Below are 17,823 nucleotides of genomic sequence, written 5' to 3'. Positions count from 1 at the left end.
ATAGAAGCATGCATATCAAAACAGCTCATTTATTATCAAAACAGCTCATTTATTATTGCTTTCCCATGTAAACTCTGACATTACAAAATCAAGATTATAGCGTGCATGAAGCTGAGCTTCTAAAGGGATCTAAGACTAATATGTATTATTGGCTACATGTCATCTGCAGCACAGCAGGAGGCAGAATATGTAGGCTTTATACGCAGACAATATCAGATCATCGGTGACATCTCTTTTAATCAATAGAACTGACATGTTTAAAAATAACAATTTTAAACTATAAATAGCACAAAAAGACTGCAGGTACTGTCATGCCTGTTTTCTGTGTCCTGCATTACTGCATTCTGCATATGAACAATTATATTGTTATATTGTTAAGTTGACATATTTTTTAACAACTCTAGCTCTAGCGGCTGTTAACAATGAATGGGATGCAAAGAGAAAGCACTTAAAATATTGTTGCAACATCCAGGAGCCCCATAGAACCTATTTAGAAACACCTTTGCAACAAGCTGGAATGCCGTATCAGATACCTGAATTACCACAGTAACCACCTAGAACCATCACCATCACATTGTAAAACTGTTCATATCATTCTTTAAGTCACAGCAACAAATCAGCATATTCAGAAATGTGCCATTTAAAAATGAATTACAGACATGAGTACAATATAAAGTTACTAATTCAGCTATATGGCTCTTTAATGAGTCTTTAACATCATCAGATAAGACTGACTGACTAAGCCTTCATTTGAGACCTCTGCGCCAACCTGCATTATTTTTATTTGGTCCATTTACTCCTTTAACTGGGCTATTTTCAGTCCACTTTCCACCTTCATGATTTGTCTGACAAGCACCTTAAAGATCAATACTGCTTTAGTAATGGACTAATTGAGGTAATAAGAATTTGAAATGCTCATCCACAGTGAGATATTGATCGGCTCACACTGTGCTGGTTTGGCCTCACCATCTGGGCATTGAGAAATAAATGAAGCAGTGTGATTATGACTCCTAAAAAATCATTTAAATCAGTTTGCGCATTGGTTACTGTAAGCCTCCTTGTTAAGGTAAAGACTTAAGGCTGTTACTTAACCAGTGTGGGACAGGAAAGTATTTAAATGTCAAATAAAAGACTTCCACAGGTATAATATAACCTAACCCCATGAGTGTTCAGTATTATGAACTCAGTGTTTTGGCTAAACACCAGGAACAGCAATTACAGCACTGAGAGCTTTCACCAGAATTATGGTCTGACTTTGTACTCCTACACCGACTTGAAAATTTCTCCACTCCTCTTGACAAATTTACCAAGGTTCATAAGCTCTTCAGCTAACATTTACAGCCAGCACATTTAACACTTGCTAGAGATTCTCAACAGGATTCAGATCAGGGGTCTGACTGGGCTTTCAAGAATGTTCGCTTTCTTTTCATCAAGCCACTGCAGGGTAGCTTTTGTCCAGAGTTTCAGATCATTTAATGGCCAGAAATGAGCTTTAAGTCTTTTGCAGCCTGATTTTTTTTTTTCAGTCATCCTTACAGATATTCTGCTCCATGCATTGTCTTTACATCTCTCAAGTAAAAAAATTTAAAAATTTGTAAATTTTTAAAACCAGAATGCAGCAGCCAGTCTGAACTACACAACCACCACACAACAGCGTCACAGATAAAACCAAGAGCACTTCCGTCAATGTCTCAGTGTTCTGACAATGGATAACGAGCAAATGTCTTTGTTGACAGTCAGGCCTGGCAGAGCGAGAATCACATTAAACACTTTCTGATCTATGAAGCTTTTTGGGAAACTGGGCACAGATCGGCATAAACATATGCTGCTGCTCAAAAATGATCTAATAATATTTATGTAGACAGCATCTGAACACAGCAATCAACTGTATAAACAAGGCAATACAAGCTAACTAGCCCTTCCTATCATAAGTCTGTTTAGTACATGACTACATTTAAGCTCTGAATAAAATGTGATTACTTTCAACCATTATATTCCTTTCATTACTCTCATTACCAATGTTTTGATAGAGAATTTCCATGACACAATAAGAAAAAATGACCTACAGGACACGAACAGTACTGGATTAAAACTTGACCTGACCCGAGGAGCAGCACTGCCCCGCTGGCTGTACAGTCAGACTGTTTCTGACATAAAGGATGAGAGAAGGTCTCTGGTACAGTCTCTTTCTCACTTGCATAACTGGAGTAAAAAAGAAACTGCCACAGGATTTTATTCACTGATGTTTAACTGACAAATATACAAAACTACAATGTGCTACAGAATATATTTATTCTAATGGGCTTTTCTTTATTATATTTAAGTATGTGACTAAAATGCTGTTTAACAAGCCAATTTACAGCCACATTATATTGACACAAAATTAAACTTGTGGTCTTGTGGGAAAAAAGCTTCATATAAATATAATGTGTCAAGACTTTAAGATAACAGTTTTGGGCTTTACAAATGATCTTTACAATTAGCTTGCCAGTTCCATATAGCAAACTCTCATTATTCAACAATGCCAGGAAGAAAAAAATGGGCCCTATTAAGGACCCTAAACATATGCTTGCAGATACAGCAAGCATTAGGATGCTTAGGCCTATATCATATTTTTGTTTTACCCTGCATTTTAGCTCCTCAAATTTGAAGCACTACTAAAATACCACTTAAAAAACATAGAGATTAAAAAGGGTGAATAGCTACAACTGCTAAGGATGGTATTTGAGATTTAGCCAGAAATGTGCATGCAGTGTTATGTGAGCGATTTAAAAAAGCTCAATGTTCCACATTTACAATGAAACAAGACCAAAATTGTATTCTTGTATGGGCAGGAGGCCAAATCGCATGCAAAATCCTCCATTATTAGAAATGTCAGGATATGTGAGAACATGACCAAAATTAAGGAATCTATTTTAAATGACAAATACATATAAATACAGGCAAAGATATTTGCTGTGTTCCTATACTAAGTTAAAATGATCACATGTGATTTTGAGATTTTAAAAATTGTATTCTAAATGACTACGCACACTAATATGTGTACGTATTCTCAGGCACTTTCCAGTGCAGTTGCTGCTTTAGGAACAAGATCTACTCACTGCTTTGAAAAGGGTTTGTGAGGTTCATAGCATAACATCTTAAGTTATTCAAGAGTTTCTTTTGAAGCATTTAGTAGCTTTTAAGAGATATCTGTGCATGTTTGCTCACACTTACTGTACCACAATGTTTCCTTCAGTTTTTTAGGTCATAGCCCTATCTTCAGTCTCACCTGCCCCACACGCTATGCTCCTTTTGCATCTCCTTTTTTTTTGTAAAAATACCCACTCCCACAATCCAGAAACTATTATTGTATCATGATCCTTTTTTAAGCATTTCAAGGATATCATCAGTGCGTACAGAATACTGCACTGGATTATAAAGCGCACTATCAATAAACGTCTATTTTCTGGTCTATTTTTATACACAATGCGTACTGGATTATAAGGCGAATTACACGACACTAGTAAGGAACAGGTGTCTCACCATGTTTTCCCTCTTATTCAGCAGGTCTCACCACTGGTTGGTGGTGGGGGGTAACGAAGTTAAGTAAAGTTCAGCAAGTTAAGTAAACAAAAACTGTAATTCTTAAAATAAACATTTTCTTTTAAAGTCAAACAAGCATTGGATGTTAATCTACACAGATTTATCTCATGAAAACTGTTTATTTGGGTGAGTAAAGCGCTTCTCTTTATTTACAATAAGCTTAGATTTCCAGATTTCCACTAAGGCTTGCTGCAGTGAGCGGCTAATGCTTCTCGACAGCGTGATCTTGTGATCACATGCATTGCAATAAACACAGTGTACTGTGAAAGTTTTTTGCCCAGCCCTACTTTCCCAAGAAAGTATGTGCCTCCTAAGTACAAAACCCACCCCACTCTTTGACAACAGGCAGGAAATAAGTCGTGCTTGTGAGAATAATGTAGGCATGTTGTTTACTGTGTTGAAACTGCGCCATATATACCACCAGGCTTTCAAACTTAAAGGTTCTATTTTTGTCTCGGTTGACATATTTTTGCAAGTGTTTTGTTGCTAGGTAGGCTGTGTGTAAGCTTTCTGTCACCCTGCAACATAAGCCAGCTTTGTGCAGTGTTGTAGAAACTGTTCACTGATGCACATGTCTTCTATCTCACACACACTGACATTAAGTCTCTTAAAGCTGATGCCGGCCTCACGGCGACATCCCTGACCAGTTTCCTCCAGTTTGAAGGGCCAGCCTTTGTTTGGTTTGGAATATACTTCTGTAGTTTCTTGATTATAGAGAAGACAGTCATTTTATCTCTGACTCCCCTGAATGGCCTTCTCCCTGCTACCCTCCCTGGCCTTCATGGTTCAATGAGGAGCATCACAAACATGTTAATCTTTAAATCTGCCTGGATTTACTCATCCACTTTCAGCGCTGCAGGCAGTCTCAGTGGCTTGTTAAAAAATTGCACTAGAATGAATTAAGTTTTTTCTTCTTACCCTACCTCAGTTTAAGTGTCATGTTTTGAATTTAACAAGTGCTGTATTTCTCACTTAGCGAATTCAGAATATTCCCAGGCTGAATACATTTCTCTCTGTATATTTAAAAAATAATCAAGGCTGTTCTAAAATCTTTATTCAGCTATGCACACTGAAAACAGCAAAATATCACATCACCTAATGTTAGTGTTTTGCCCATTACAGGAAATATTCGGATGCCAGTACTATATCAAATGTAAAATGGTACAAATGAAAAACACACTGCTGACCTTGTTGTTGTTTTTTCTATGTATTAATTATATCTGCACATTACACAGCATTTATTCATTTTCTGGGATATAACAGCAAGAACATAGCAACCCCCTAGACCACCTGGGATACCATTGCGAACACTATACAACACCATAGCAACAATGATAGCACCCTCTTTCTTTAAACATGTCTTAAGCAATCACATTTTAACATGCTCTAACTATGATTAAAAACAAGAAGAAGAAGAAGAAGAAGAAGAAGAATGCATTGTTACCTTCTCAAGTTGCGTTTATTTTGTTTAGAATAATACAGTTACTTACTTATCCACTAGCCAAGATTGTATATGGATTTGCTCGGTTCCTTCAGCAGCTCACTTGATCTCACGTAATAAAGGCATGATTAGATAAGCAACAGTTTGTCTCCACAAAGAACCATGTTTGTCATTTGTAATAGAAATTGTTAAATAAACTTGATAGCAAATTAAGGTATTTTGAAGAAAAAAAATTTCACTTTCTAGGCCTCAAAGTTTTTGCACAGTACCCCAGTACTCTTACACCAGCCCTGCAGATGTAGTGGTTTCCTGCTCCTGTTACGTACTCATTTCTATTACTAGAACTCACTCCTGTCACTGGAATCACTTCTATTACTTTTTATGTTTTGAGTAACAGGTTATGAAAGTAACAGGAATGTGTTTTTAGCATAGAATTAGCCAAAACATGAAAAATAGCTAAATGGAAACTGAGCACATTGTAGTGATTTTCCCAAAATTTGAATAAAAAACAAACAAACAAACAAATAAGGTCTAAGAATGAATTTAGGTAACAGGAGTGAGTGTTGAGATCGACCTCCTCAGTCATAGTTGAAATAAGATCAAATATACAGAAAAACGAATGAGGGCACTTAAATTTCATCATCCCATGGTCTTAAGAAGAAAAACTTCCTGTTGTAGATGTGAGTTATAGAATGTTCCAAATGTTTCAGGTGGGGCAATGTGTTACGGTAACAGGAATGAGTGGAACCCAGGGAAAACAAGTAAAATGTATATATTTATTTATTTTTATTTATTTATCTATTTTTTCATTACACATCTTACTTTTGCAATTAGGTAATTGTACAAGATACTATGCTTAATAATAAAATGTATTTTGAACTTATTTTGTGTGCACATTTATCCATGCAATTTCCTGGGGACCGAAATGAAACCCATTCGGTGAAATGGCCCATATATATATATATATATATATATATATATATATATATATATATATATATATATATATATATATATATATATATATATATGTCTTGCTAATCACTGGTCTGCATCTTCTGGTGAAGTAGTTTGATCCCTTTATTCCTGACCTCTGGAGGTCATTGCTGATGCTACTAACAGTTGTTTTAGGATCTATCTTTTTAGCACACAATGTTTCCGCATCCACTTCTGTTGTTTTTTTTGGTCTACCTGTTCGACATTGGCTACTTAGTACACAAGTGATGACTTCTGGGATCCACTGCTCTCACTGACTTAATTTAATAGTAGATTTTCTATTACATTTATATGTTGGCTAACCGCTCTCTCTAGTCATTCCACAAAATTCCTAAAATGATTGCATCTCCCAATGCATAAGTTAGGTGCAGTTAAAGAGGAGAAACAAATTTGCGTTTTGAGTATTTCACTACACTGTATGAACATGCCCTAAAGTCTGGATTGGACCTCATTGTAAAGATCATAATCTGATCACTGCCTCTCTCTCCTGGTCTCCTGAGGTGGAGCTGCACTATAAAGCATTTGTGAGGAGTGGGAACAGGCTGTCAGGTGTAGCTCCTGTGACAGCTGCTCAGCACTGACATGGATTAAAGCATTGAACAACCTGCTGCAGCCAGTATAGTAAAACCTGTCCTCCTTCTTCTGGTTTTCTCTACAGACCCCATCTGTATCACCTCCCCTCACTTTTGAGCCTTTATCTCCCTCTTGTCTCCCTCATTTGTTTCATTTACTCTCCTGATCTGCCCAACTGTTTATCTAATCAAGAATGTGAAACTGATACAAGAACAAAAACTTCAAACGCTCATTAGAAGGACAACTCTGGTGTCTATGGTGTACTTGTATTATTGTGCATATTCAGATATACACTATTTGCCTAAATATTTGTGGACATTCCATTTAATAAATGCAATCAGCTACTTTCTGTTGCACCCACTGATGCACACAGACGTACAAATGCACACAAACACAGCTTGCATAGTCCCTAAAGAGAAGTATTACCAATAGAATAGGACTCCCTGGAGCAGATAAATATGAACATATTGCATGGCATCATGCCCAGTGCCTTGCCAGGTGTGGGCTAGAGAGCTATGGAGCAGTGGAACTGTGTTCTCTGGAACGAGGGAGCTCCATCCAATACTTTTGGGATGAGTTGGTCATGGCAGGGTGGTTACCTTATAACATCCTGAGTTCACTAAAGCTCTTTTGGCACTGAATGCAATGCTCTGAATTCTAGTTCAAAAGTTTTCCTCAAAAGTAGAGACAGTTACTCCAACAAATACAGGATAAATCTTTTTAAATACCCTTGATGGCAGTGATTGAGCAGGTGTCACACAAGAGCATCTGCCAGATTCAATTTGAGATTTTGGTGTCAGGTCAGGTCAGGTTAGTCGAGTTTAATGCCACATCAGCTCATCAGCTATTTCGTGGCAGGAAAGGTAACGTCTAATCACAAGGTTCTATGATCTCGTCCTCAGAAGAGGACTTGTAGGTCGGTAACAGTACAGACACATTCACTCACACACTCACACCTAAGGGGCAATTTCCAACCAAGTTCCAATTAGCCTGAACCGTCTTTGGACTGTGGGGGGAAACCGGAGAACCCGGAGGAAACCCACGCAGACACGGGGAGAACGTGCAAACTCCACACAGAAAGACCCGGGTCGCCCCAGCCGGGAATCGAACCCAGGCCGTCTTGCTGTGAGGCAGAAGTGCTACCCACTGCGCCACCGTGCCGCCCGAGATTTTGGTGTAAAAGTCAAAGTATACAGTACTAACTATGTATAATATAAGCATTTACATAAAGTATGACTGATATGTTCATAATGCACATTTGTGTGACATAATAAAGACAATCAATTTAAAATGTTTACAACATTTTATTTTGTATTTAAACAGAGAAAACGAGGTGGGTGGTGATCATCCAAAAATCCTGATCTCGCTAAAGCTCTGTCAATCTTGACGCTGCCAGTCTGTCTGTTTTAAACTCTGAAATTTCCCTCTGGACTCCAGATCCCAGCATGCACCATCACTGGAACTCACTCCACTAATTATGGGGCACTATGTCGTTCCCGCTCACCAAGCTACTAATGGCTTACACCCGTTTTCCTGTGTATAAATGCACCTCACTTCTTCTTGTTATTGCAGAGTATTGCACCTAGTTCACTAGCTCTCATACAACACATTTTCTTGTTTTGTCTTCTGTTGCCGATCCTTTTTGCCTAGCCAATTCTTTTAATTGCCTTATTACCAACCCTTTTTTGTTTATTCATCTCGTTTTACCCTATTCTTTGATACTGGATAAACTGTGTATATCTCTGGACTGCTTGACCAGTCTTTTGGTATGTTGTTCGGAAGAAACAATGAATGAGCAGATGTCAAAATACTTCTGTCCTTATAGTTGTATATACAGCTCTGAAAAAAAACAACAAAGAGACAACTTTCAGTTTCTGAATCAGTTTCTCTGATTTTGCTTTTTATAGGTATATGTTTGAGTAAAATGATCATTGCTGTTTTATTCTATAATCTACAGACAACATTTTCATGTATGTGCAGAAAATGAGAAATGGCTGAAATAACCAAAAAGATGGAGAGCTTTCAGACCTCAAATAATGCAAAGAAACCAAGTCCATATTCATAAAGTTTTATGGGGTCCGGAAATCAAAAATAACCCTGTTTTTTAACCACAGTTTTCATGCATCTTGGCATGTTCTTATCCACCAGTCTTACACACTACTTTTAAATAACTTTATATCACTGCAAAGTTGGTATAGTTCAGCCTGGTTTGATTTCTTCTAATCATCCATCTTCCTCTTGCTTACATTCCAGAGGTTTTCAATTTAGTAAAATTAAAGGAACTCATACGTTTTTAGTGGTCTCATTTTTTCCAGAGCTGTATAGCAAGGCAGACTTCCAGCCCTAAGAAAAAGGCTAGGAAAACAAATCAGCTCAGGTGGAGGAGCTTCAGGAATGGATTAACTGAGTAATCTAATCACAGAGAGATCAAAGATAAGAAAAGCACTAAATCAGTGTGTTTAAGAAGACTGGAGAGTGACAGGCAGCTAGGCTGAAGAAATCTCAGCTGTCAGTCTCTCACAGATAGTGGCTTCCAGGTGACAGAAATAGGCCTAACAAATTTTGGATATATAAAGTACATTTTCTAGTCATCTTTCTCAAAGAAATGTCACAGAAGTGTAGACTATTGCAGTAATTGTATATATTTTAAGGCATCAAAAGCAATTGCACAATTGCGGCAAGTCATTTCTTAGACAGATGAAAGTCAGCACTAACACAAGCTCTTGAGTTGATTCTAGCCATAGCATTTGCATCTTGAAGCGCTGTTGTGATTTAACATGAGGGCCAAAGAAGTGTCAATGCATCACAGCCAAAACACATAAATACATCAACTGTGCCATGCCTCACTCAGAAAAAAGAAACTCTCATTGGGTTTACTGACAGCAAACAACCTTTCAGGTTATGGAAACAATGAGCACAATGTTTTATATTTTTTACTGATGGACTGATCTGTTGATGGTAAATCTGGACCTTGAATCCAGTTTCTAGTCCATGTGACTCTATGCGTGCTAGTGAAGACTGGGCAGATCAGAGTAAAATGATTACACAGTATTATGTCTATAGTACACTGGGAATGTATTGACAGTTTGTAAGAAATATATAACTAATTTGACTAATATGAAGTAGGTCAGAGGTTCTAAGGTTTAGATTTTTGATCAATGTAAAAACGTCCAGCACTGGAAATGGGAATTAAGGTCAAAATTTGAAAACCTGAGGCCTACACTGTCCAAAATAAGTGCTAAAATGGTTCTTTAAGTAAATATCCACTTTTGAGAGTGTTAAAAATCTTTAAAGGTCTTAAGAACCTTCACCTGAAAGTTCTTCACACTCACACCCCTCTAATACAAATTTGGATATTAATGGAACCAATAGAGCTTGTGGGGCAGAAATATTTAAAGCACTGTTATATTTAACATTGCATAATACTTTCATTTTATCATCTCATTTTACGTGACTGTAGTGCTCTGACATGTATGCTTTTCAAGCTTTTAAATACAACCACTGAACAAAGCTAATGCCTACTGTTGATCTAGGATACAGACATACATGATCTAGTCAAAGACCATTATAAAAAGAAGAATACACTGGCATGACCTCAAAGGCCTCTCTACAAAATGTAATATCCTGGTGAGCCTCAATTCTAAAAAGACCAGCTTTCATTGCTTCACACAAAAGCCCTTAGAAAGACAATGACTTACAAACTAATTAAAAAAACATTGATTTGACAGTGGGGTATTGTTAATGCCAGCTGCCGGATGACTTCTGTAGTGCATGGCAACCTTTTCAGTTCAACCAAATGCAACAGGCGTCAGAGTAAACTTGATTTTGCAGCTTGAAAATTAATTGCCCATAACCATGCACAAAAGGGAGATATGATTTTAGTATAAATTGTCCAATATATAGACATATAAAAGCAAATGTACCCCAATGTACAAAACATTAACCCAAAACATTAAAGCCAAAACAACAAACCACTTGAAATGTGTCCAATTACTTATAATGGGCAAATACCAAGGCATTTTGGTCATTTTACTAAGATGTGTTAAAAAGAGAATATAAAAATGTATATCAATATCAACTCAAAACTAAGTATGAAATGTGAAGGTTCCTGACTATTTTTTCCCTGGATCTGTACATCCAACATCCAAACAAACCATACTATAACCTTAATTATTAAAACAGCTGTATGCAAAGCAGTTTTAAAAAAGCGGTATGCAATAACCAAGTCCCACATCAAACTCTAAACCACATTTATCCTCTTCGTCATTCAAGAAAAACTACCAGTAAAAATGAAAAAACTAAACTAGACTAAAATCTCTATATCGACGCCATCTTTGAAATCCCATTAAAGCATTTCTCAGATGTCATTTGGTCCCAATCTCAGTGGAAATGTCAGGGACATGTTAGCCTGGCAGTGATGCATAACTTTTATGTTATTTTCATGAAAAGAAAATGACTGCGGAGAAGAAAAGCCTCAAGAGAATGGGAAAGAATGACCTTGTTCTCTTTTCCCACATCCTCAGAGGAAATGTCAGTGTGCAGGCGACTATATGCGCATGTGATTAAGACCTACTACTCATCTGTCATTATGCAGACTTGACTGCAATTTAAAAAATGACAAGATGAACATAAGCTAAAAAAGAAAATGTGAAAGCTGTGTGCATGACATTATCATGAGGATTTTTTTACAGCATCACTTTTTTCAGATTTAACAGAACACATAAAACCAATGTGGAACATCATACCCTTACATTAGAATGTGCATCCATTTTTTCATTAATTTGTGTAAATGTTTTGGTACCCTTTAACTGCAATAATGAAACAAACACTTGTAAGATTCAAAGGCAAAAAGCACATAGTATCAACCACATGTTAAAAGCTAAGTAAATACCACACAGCTGCCTAGCAACTGTACAACTAATAAGGAACATGGAAATCACCGGAAACAACACAACAATCATCTTGCAATGCAACGCCACTTATCTAGGAAGCCCTTAGCAACAAAGTTGAAATGATATGGGATTCCATAGCAGCCTCCTAGCAACACCTCAGCATCCACCAAAAATACTTTAGTTCCATCATCTAATTTTGAGTGTCTATAATCTGTCAACCTTGTTTTACTTGGCAAGCATTTCCAAACACAATCAACAAAGCTAATGTTCACAGCTGATCTAGGATATGGACTTATAAAATATATAGTCATATATAGGATATCATATCCCAGAAAAAAAACAATTATAGCAAGTAAAAAAAAACAAACTGTGGATAATTATTAGTCACAATTCAGAGCAAACCTCCTCAACTGTGATGAAACATAATGGAACTGCCCTATTTGCCTTCATTAATGACGTTACTGCTTACGTCAGCTGAAGGCTGACTTCTGAAATGCATGGAAACCTATATTCACCAAATGCATCAGACCTCAGGGCATTACACTTGATTGTGCAGCTTATTATTGAAATGGCCATGATCATGCACAACCATATAGAAATATATTTTATTTACAGCTGACATGGATTGCACATCTACTTAGCCATTATTTTAGAGCAATGATGAATTAACATAGCAACCACCATTTGGGAATCACTTAAACATCAAACTATAGAAAACACTTTACAACATCTTAAAATTGGACAGCAACCACCTGGATACCATAGAACTATTTTAGCTGTGGAACACTGTGTTTTTTTCTTTAGGAAATACATTTTTTTCTAGTTTTATATTACTAGTGTTGCTAAATTACTAAATGATAGTAAGGTTAATTATTTGGTCACATACAATAAACATTTAAACTATAAAACCGACAATATAAATAAAACAGACACATGGAAAATCTAATAAAATTACATTTCAACAGTGTCTCAATAACATGCTTTATTTTCTCTGTCAATGGCATGATTGATACAAACAATAAGAAAATGCTACGCACTCACAGGACTTCTTATTGCCTAGGGGCCCAAAATGTCTGTATGTCATTTTGTGATTAAACATTTCACATGCATATTTTAAACTGTAGGAAATAGTGTATATATCTACTCTCTTTCTCTCTCTCCTTGCCTTACAGTAAAATAGTGAAAATTTAATGAACTCTAAGGGTTTATTTATACTGTGCACAAGTTGCCTCAAACCGCTGGTTCGCTTGAGAGAATCAAGCTAACAAAGCTTCACCTCAAAGCTGAGCGGGACACACATATTCCTGTTTAGTATTCAATACATCTCTGCTGTGAACAAACAGAGGGGCAGGTGTTAATTTTGCTAGTAAAGGCAGCCATGTCTGCACGTCGAGGACAGACACGGGGCAGGTTAAAGTGTAAGAAGTGCTTTAAAGATATCTCTGCCACAATGTGCACGGCATGGCTTGCGTTCCCTTTTAAGACCGTTAGCTTTCGCACACACTTTCAGCTGTGAAAACCACTCTGGAGGGAGCTGTCCGTGGTCCTAATGGATCGCAGCTGGGGATCGTGTGGCAGGAATAGCAGCCAAACCTGCGCATTCATCTAAAACATTCACGCTTTCTACAGTTTTCACTTCGTGCTGAATGCCCTGTGACTGTAAAAAGGGCTTCAGCTCGATGGTTTGTGAGGTACTAAAGGTAGTAAAGAGGGATTTTTGGAGTAATTTTAGCAGTATGTAAATTAATCACATGGCTTGAGAACACCCACACCTGCATAAGTTGTCAGGTGATATCTTGTAAGTGAGGTTGAACATTGACCAGAGTGCTCATGGCAAGGCGATTTGAAATATCAGAGTTTAAATGAGACCTGATAGTGGATGCAGATTGTTATGGTACATTTGTGTGTAAATGTAACATTCTTCGATTCACATTGTCACGTGCACTGCCCACTAATAATCTGAATCTGGCTACAACTGTTCATGTGCACAATATACTAATTCCTGTCCCAAGGCATGTAAAAAAGCATTGGAAGTCAAAGAAAATTGGTTCTTATAATTTTGCATGGCATAATTATCTTTCACTATGGTAGATTTTATCTCTACCAGAGTCTATTGTCTGTTCACACAGACAATTCAAACCAGACAGTAGACATGACACACATGTGAACTGAGGAATGTCTTAACACAAGCAATCTGGCCATTCAGCTTCATTCAGAAGATAACACCTCACAATTATATAGACATCCCCTGAGATAAGACTTCAAGTTAACTGTACATACTGCTATCCCAATTAATATTTTAGACTTTGCAAGTTAAATTGTTGTTCCTGGGTGGAGATCCTGTTGTATATAGTTACATGAAAAACGTTTTTATAGGGCAGTATAGACAAGTTCTAGAACTTTTAGTTACTACTATAAAGTATCTAAACAATCCTATCCAATCCTTACAGTGTTATACTGTTACAAAGAATAAAAAGTGGATCTAAAACCCAATCTTTTGAACATGATTAAGAGATGTGGAGATTCATCTCCCTGCCTAAAGGCTCGCTTGTTCAACAGAGCCTTGCACAAAGTTGCATCATAGAGAGAACAGCCTGACTTTGCCACTTTCCCATTCAATTAAGCTATCTATTATCTACAATCTGCAATATTCAGTATGTGGACTGCTGATATGATCAAATACCTAATGCTGTGGCTCATGTGGAGCCTCACAAACACTGGACCTGGACCTGCTTTGGCCATCCTCCACCAAAGCACTTCCACTCACTGTGACAACAGAATAAAATAGGTTAAAGCTCTTGTCTTTTTGTTCTTCTGTCTGTCTGCCAAAGTGTGCTTATTCTTTATCATAAAATTCTCATCAGAAATCCTAATTACATGGATAGATAGAATTGGAGAGATATACCACTGTTTGTTATACAATGCCATGAAAAAACTAACAAAAATTCCAATTTGTTGAAAGATTACAAAACAATTAGTTTATCAATTTGTTGAGAAATTAGCATATTAGTCCAAAATTATTTTAACAGTCCTATACAGGTAATTTTTCCTTTTTTAATGATATATTCTTTACTATTTGGAATTATTATTGTTATTGTTATTATTATTATTATTATTATTATTATTATTATTATTATTACTAAGTCAAAATAAATCACATTTTATTTTTTTTTATTTGTACATGATTTGCTTTAAGAAAGTAATTTCTAAGTAATTACTCATAATAGAGAAAAAATATTGATTTATTATTATTCATTGAAAGGGCTCAATTACTAGCTGGAAATAAATGAGTTTAGAGCTACAGCTTTCCTGTATGTTTATTTTCAAAAGGAAATATTTTACCAAGCCTATATTTAAATGTAGAACTGTTTAATGCTTAAACTTCAGCAAATGTTTTATTTAAAGTTTTCACTCTTTTTAGGGTCAATTAATAATAATAATAATAATAATAATAATAATAATAATAATAATAATAATAATAATAATATGAAAAAGAAATACCTGTGAAATAGCGTATATTTTGATACCCTAAAATCGTGAAAGTATCATACCTTGAAAGTATCATATCGTTACATCCCTATAGGCTCTACGACTTTAAAACGCACGCTAAACGTCCACATGTCCGCCTGTCATACAGCTCTCCAGCGCATGCCGCTCGCGTTCTAAAGTTACCGGGTTTTTTGGTATGGTAAAGCCGGTGGAGCTGGGATTTCTCGCTGTTTTTGTTGAGGTATTGTGAAGCTCTGGTGCCGCTCAATGGGAAAAGAGGGCAACTGCTTGGGGACGATTTAAGGAGCTGAAACGGGGAGAGACGAAGCCAGAACCTGTTCTCAGTATAACACATTATGTTTACATCCGTTTAAATGAATTAGCGAATAAAAAAATAGATGGAAACAGCAGTGTAGGGACGCTGGGCACAGTCTGAGACCCCCAATAAACCCTCAGTCTAAGTATATGGAGGGCAGTGCGCATACTGACAGATCAGCTGAGATACAGTGAGTGTAGGCTATATTGTGAAACATTAGGCATTGGTGAAACAGGTGGCACGTGATGGCGTATTAAAGTGGTTAAGGACATTTAAGTCTTTAACACTGATGCACGTTACAACTACTGCAAGTTTTGAATGGCCAACGTCTGTGAGATCTAGGCCAGCCTATTATCATACACCGGCTTGCTGTGTCTCTTGAGTTGTATGGTGAATGCTATTTTACCAGCTAGAAATAGAGTGAATAGAAAAGAAGTGTGTTTGAAATATGAGTGTGTGTGCGTGTGGAAGCTCTTGCCACCCCCGCATACGCCCCCATCCTCCTAAACTCACTGTTTCTCGCCTCCTCTCTCGCGCGCACACACATACACACGCGCACGCACACATATATATATATATACACAGAGAAGCAAAAACAGGCACACCACACACACATATTTACAGAGGCGTAAACACACACGCGCACACACACACACACACACACGTCACCAGTCCCGGCAAGGCGCTTTAACTACAAGCCAGAGTTTGAACTAAGCAACTAAAGCTGCTGACGCGCAGTGCATCCATCTGTAGCGCGAGGGCTTTTTGTTTGAACAGCATTTGAAGCAAACAAGCAGGCAGGCTCACGAGCCCTTCCAAACCCAGCAGTCATCATCAGCAACCAACCAGACCACCGATTCTCAACTAACGGACCCCCTGTGCATCCAATCCCTGGTGCGCCAACTCAGTCCGCATCACTCAGTCCGCATTCGCGTCCACATTGCCTGGTTGCACAAGAAGTGGCGCAGATCAATCTTCCACCAAACCGAATCATACCCTCTGAGGGCGGGCTGGCTAACTCACTCGCTCACTCACTCACCGTGCGCCGATGCGGCCAGTAGCCCCGTGCAGAAAAGCAGGAGCGGGCTCCAGTTCCAGCTCCAGCTGAAGCTCCTCCAGCTCCGGCTCGTGCCCGCCGTGCTCGTGCCCCATCTCCAGCTCCCAGCTCGATCCCAGGTCCAGTTTAAGCTATACCGCTGTTGCCTCATCCGCGCGACGCCCTCCGCTCTCCTCCGCTCGCTGCACGCGCATCCACACGCGCTCCTCCTCGCCGGTCCTGTTCGGTTCGAGTCGACAGCGGCGGCGGCGGCGCTCATGGCAGGAGCTAGGCAGTATGTGTGCGTGTGTGTGTATGTGTTTGCGTGCGTGCGTGTGTTGTATATCTTCTTTTTGCCTCCCTCCTTCTATTTCTCCTCTTTTTCTGTTTCTTATCTTCTCTTCTTTTTTGCGCTGTTTTATCCACGAGCCCCCGCTATCCGCCGCTCTTTAGGAGGGACGTGTGAGTGCGCGGCGCCGCTCAGAGAAACCCCCGCGCGACGACAGCGGGCTCGTGCAGCTGGACTGAACCATCTCGCGCGCACCACGGGGTTCGCCGAAATTCCGCAGAAAAAAAAAACACACACAAAAATGAGGATCAAAAGAAGAAGAACAAGAACAAGAAGAAGAAGGAGAAGAAGAACGCAGCGGCGGCGGCGCGCTTGGACAACAGCCGTATACACGATGCGCGCGCCCCGTGTCCAGCCCGGCGTCTGTGGACGAGGGAGGAATGAAGCTGGAGAAGGCTCTAGAGGAAAAAATCAGATCAGAGGAGTGCAGCAGCACGAGCCGACCACCGCTCCCGCACTCCCTCGCGCCTCCGTGAGTGTGTGTGCGTGCGGGTACGTGTGTGTTCGGTTTATTCCCAGTGAAACGCGCGCATCGCTACTGATGGTAATCCGTGTTTCAGCCGCGCTCCGCATGAATCATACGACTGGAGTGATAGCGAGGAAAGGGACACACACACTCACTCTCGGGCGCACGCGCGCGCACACACACACCCCGCCTCCGCCGGAAAGTTTAAAGGCTCCGTCACTGGCTGAGTCGTTCAGAGGTGTGGAAGTGATCGATAAGGCATTTCCTGCACCTCAGCTCCTTTAGACTGGCATGGTTTGGGACTATCTCTCTCTCTCTCTCTCTCTCTCTCTCTCTTTATCTCTCTCTCTCTCTGGTTCACTCTCTCACACAAGAAGAAGCTCCTTCACTTTACAGTACTTTTCCTCTGATACTACACTGACATGCCAAAAGTGGAGTGATAAGAACTAGTATTGAGCTGGCTTTATGGTACTGGTAGACATGTCATACTGTAGATAAGCCCTAAATACTGTCTCTTAGCATAGCATGCAGAATACTTGAATTCGAAGAAAGGTTGGCCTTCTAGAAGGTAGGACCGACAACACTCCAAATTTCTCTCTCCCTGGTTCACTTATCTCACACATAAAGAAGCTTCTTCACTTCTTCTCCACTTCTCTAATGTTACACCGATGTGCCAAAGG

At 38.8% G+C, this 17,823-nt stretch overlaps 1 protein-coding gene across 1 annotated transcript in view; it reads right to left on the bottom strand.

The window, feature by feature from the left end:
* csmd2 (CUB and Sushi multiple domains 2) overlaps positions 1–17,271 on the bottom strand; it is a 430,187-nt gene extending 412,916 nt beyond the window's left edge. Inside the window, exon 1 of the mRNA XM_022683200.2 lies at positions 16,332–17,271. Within this exon, the coding sequence (XP_022538921.2) occupies positions 16,332–16,608 (277 nt within the window). The 5' untranslated portion in view covers positions 16,609–17,271. The remainder of the gene's footprint in view (positions 1–16,331) is intronic.
* Positions 17,272–17,823: the final 552 nt, after the last annotated feature.

The sequence above is a fragment of the Astyanax mexicanus genome, chromosome 3, assembly GCF_023375975.1.
Source record: "Astyanax mexicanus isolate ESR-SI-001 chromosome 3, AstMex3_surface, whole genome shotgun sequence".
Lineage (NCBI taxonomy): Eukaryota > Metazoa > Chordata > Actinopteri > Characiformes > Acestrorhamphidae > Astyanax > Astyanax mexicanus.
The sequence above is the reverse complement of the archived record's forward strand: the minus strand, read 5'-3'. Positions and strand labels throughout refer to the sequence as shown.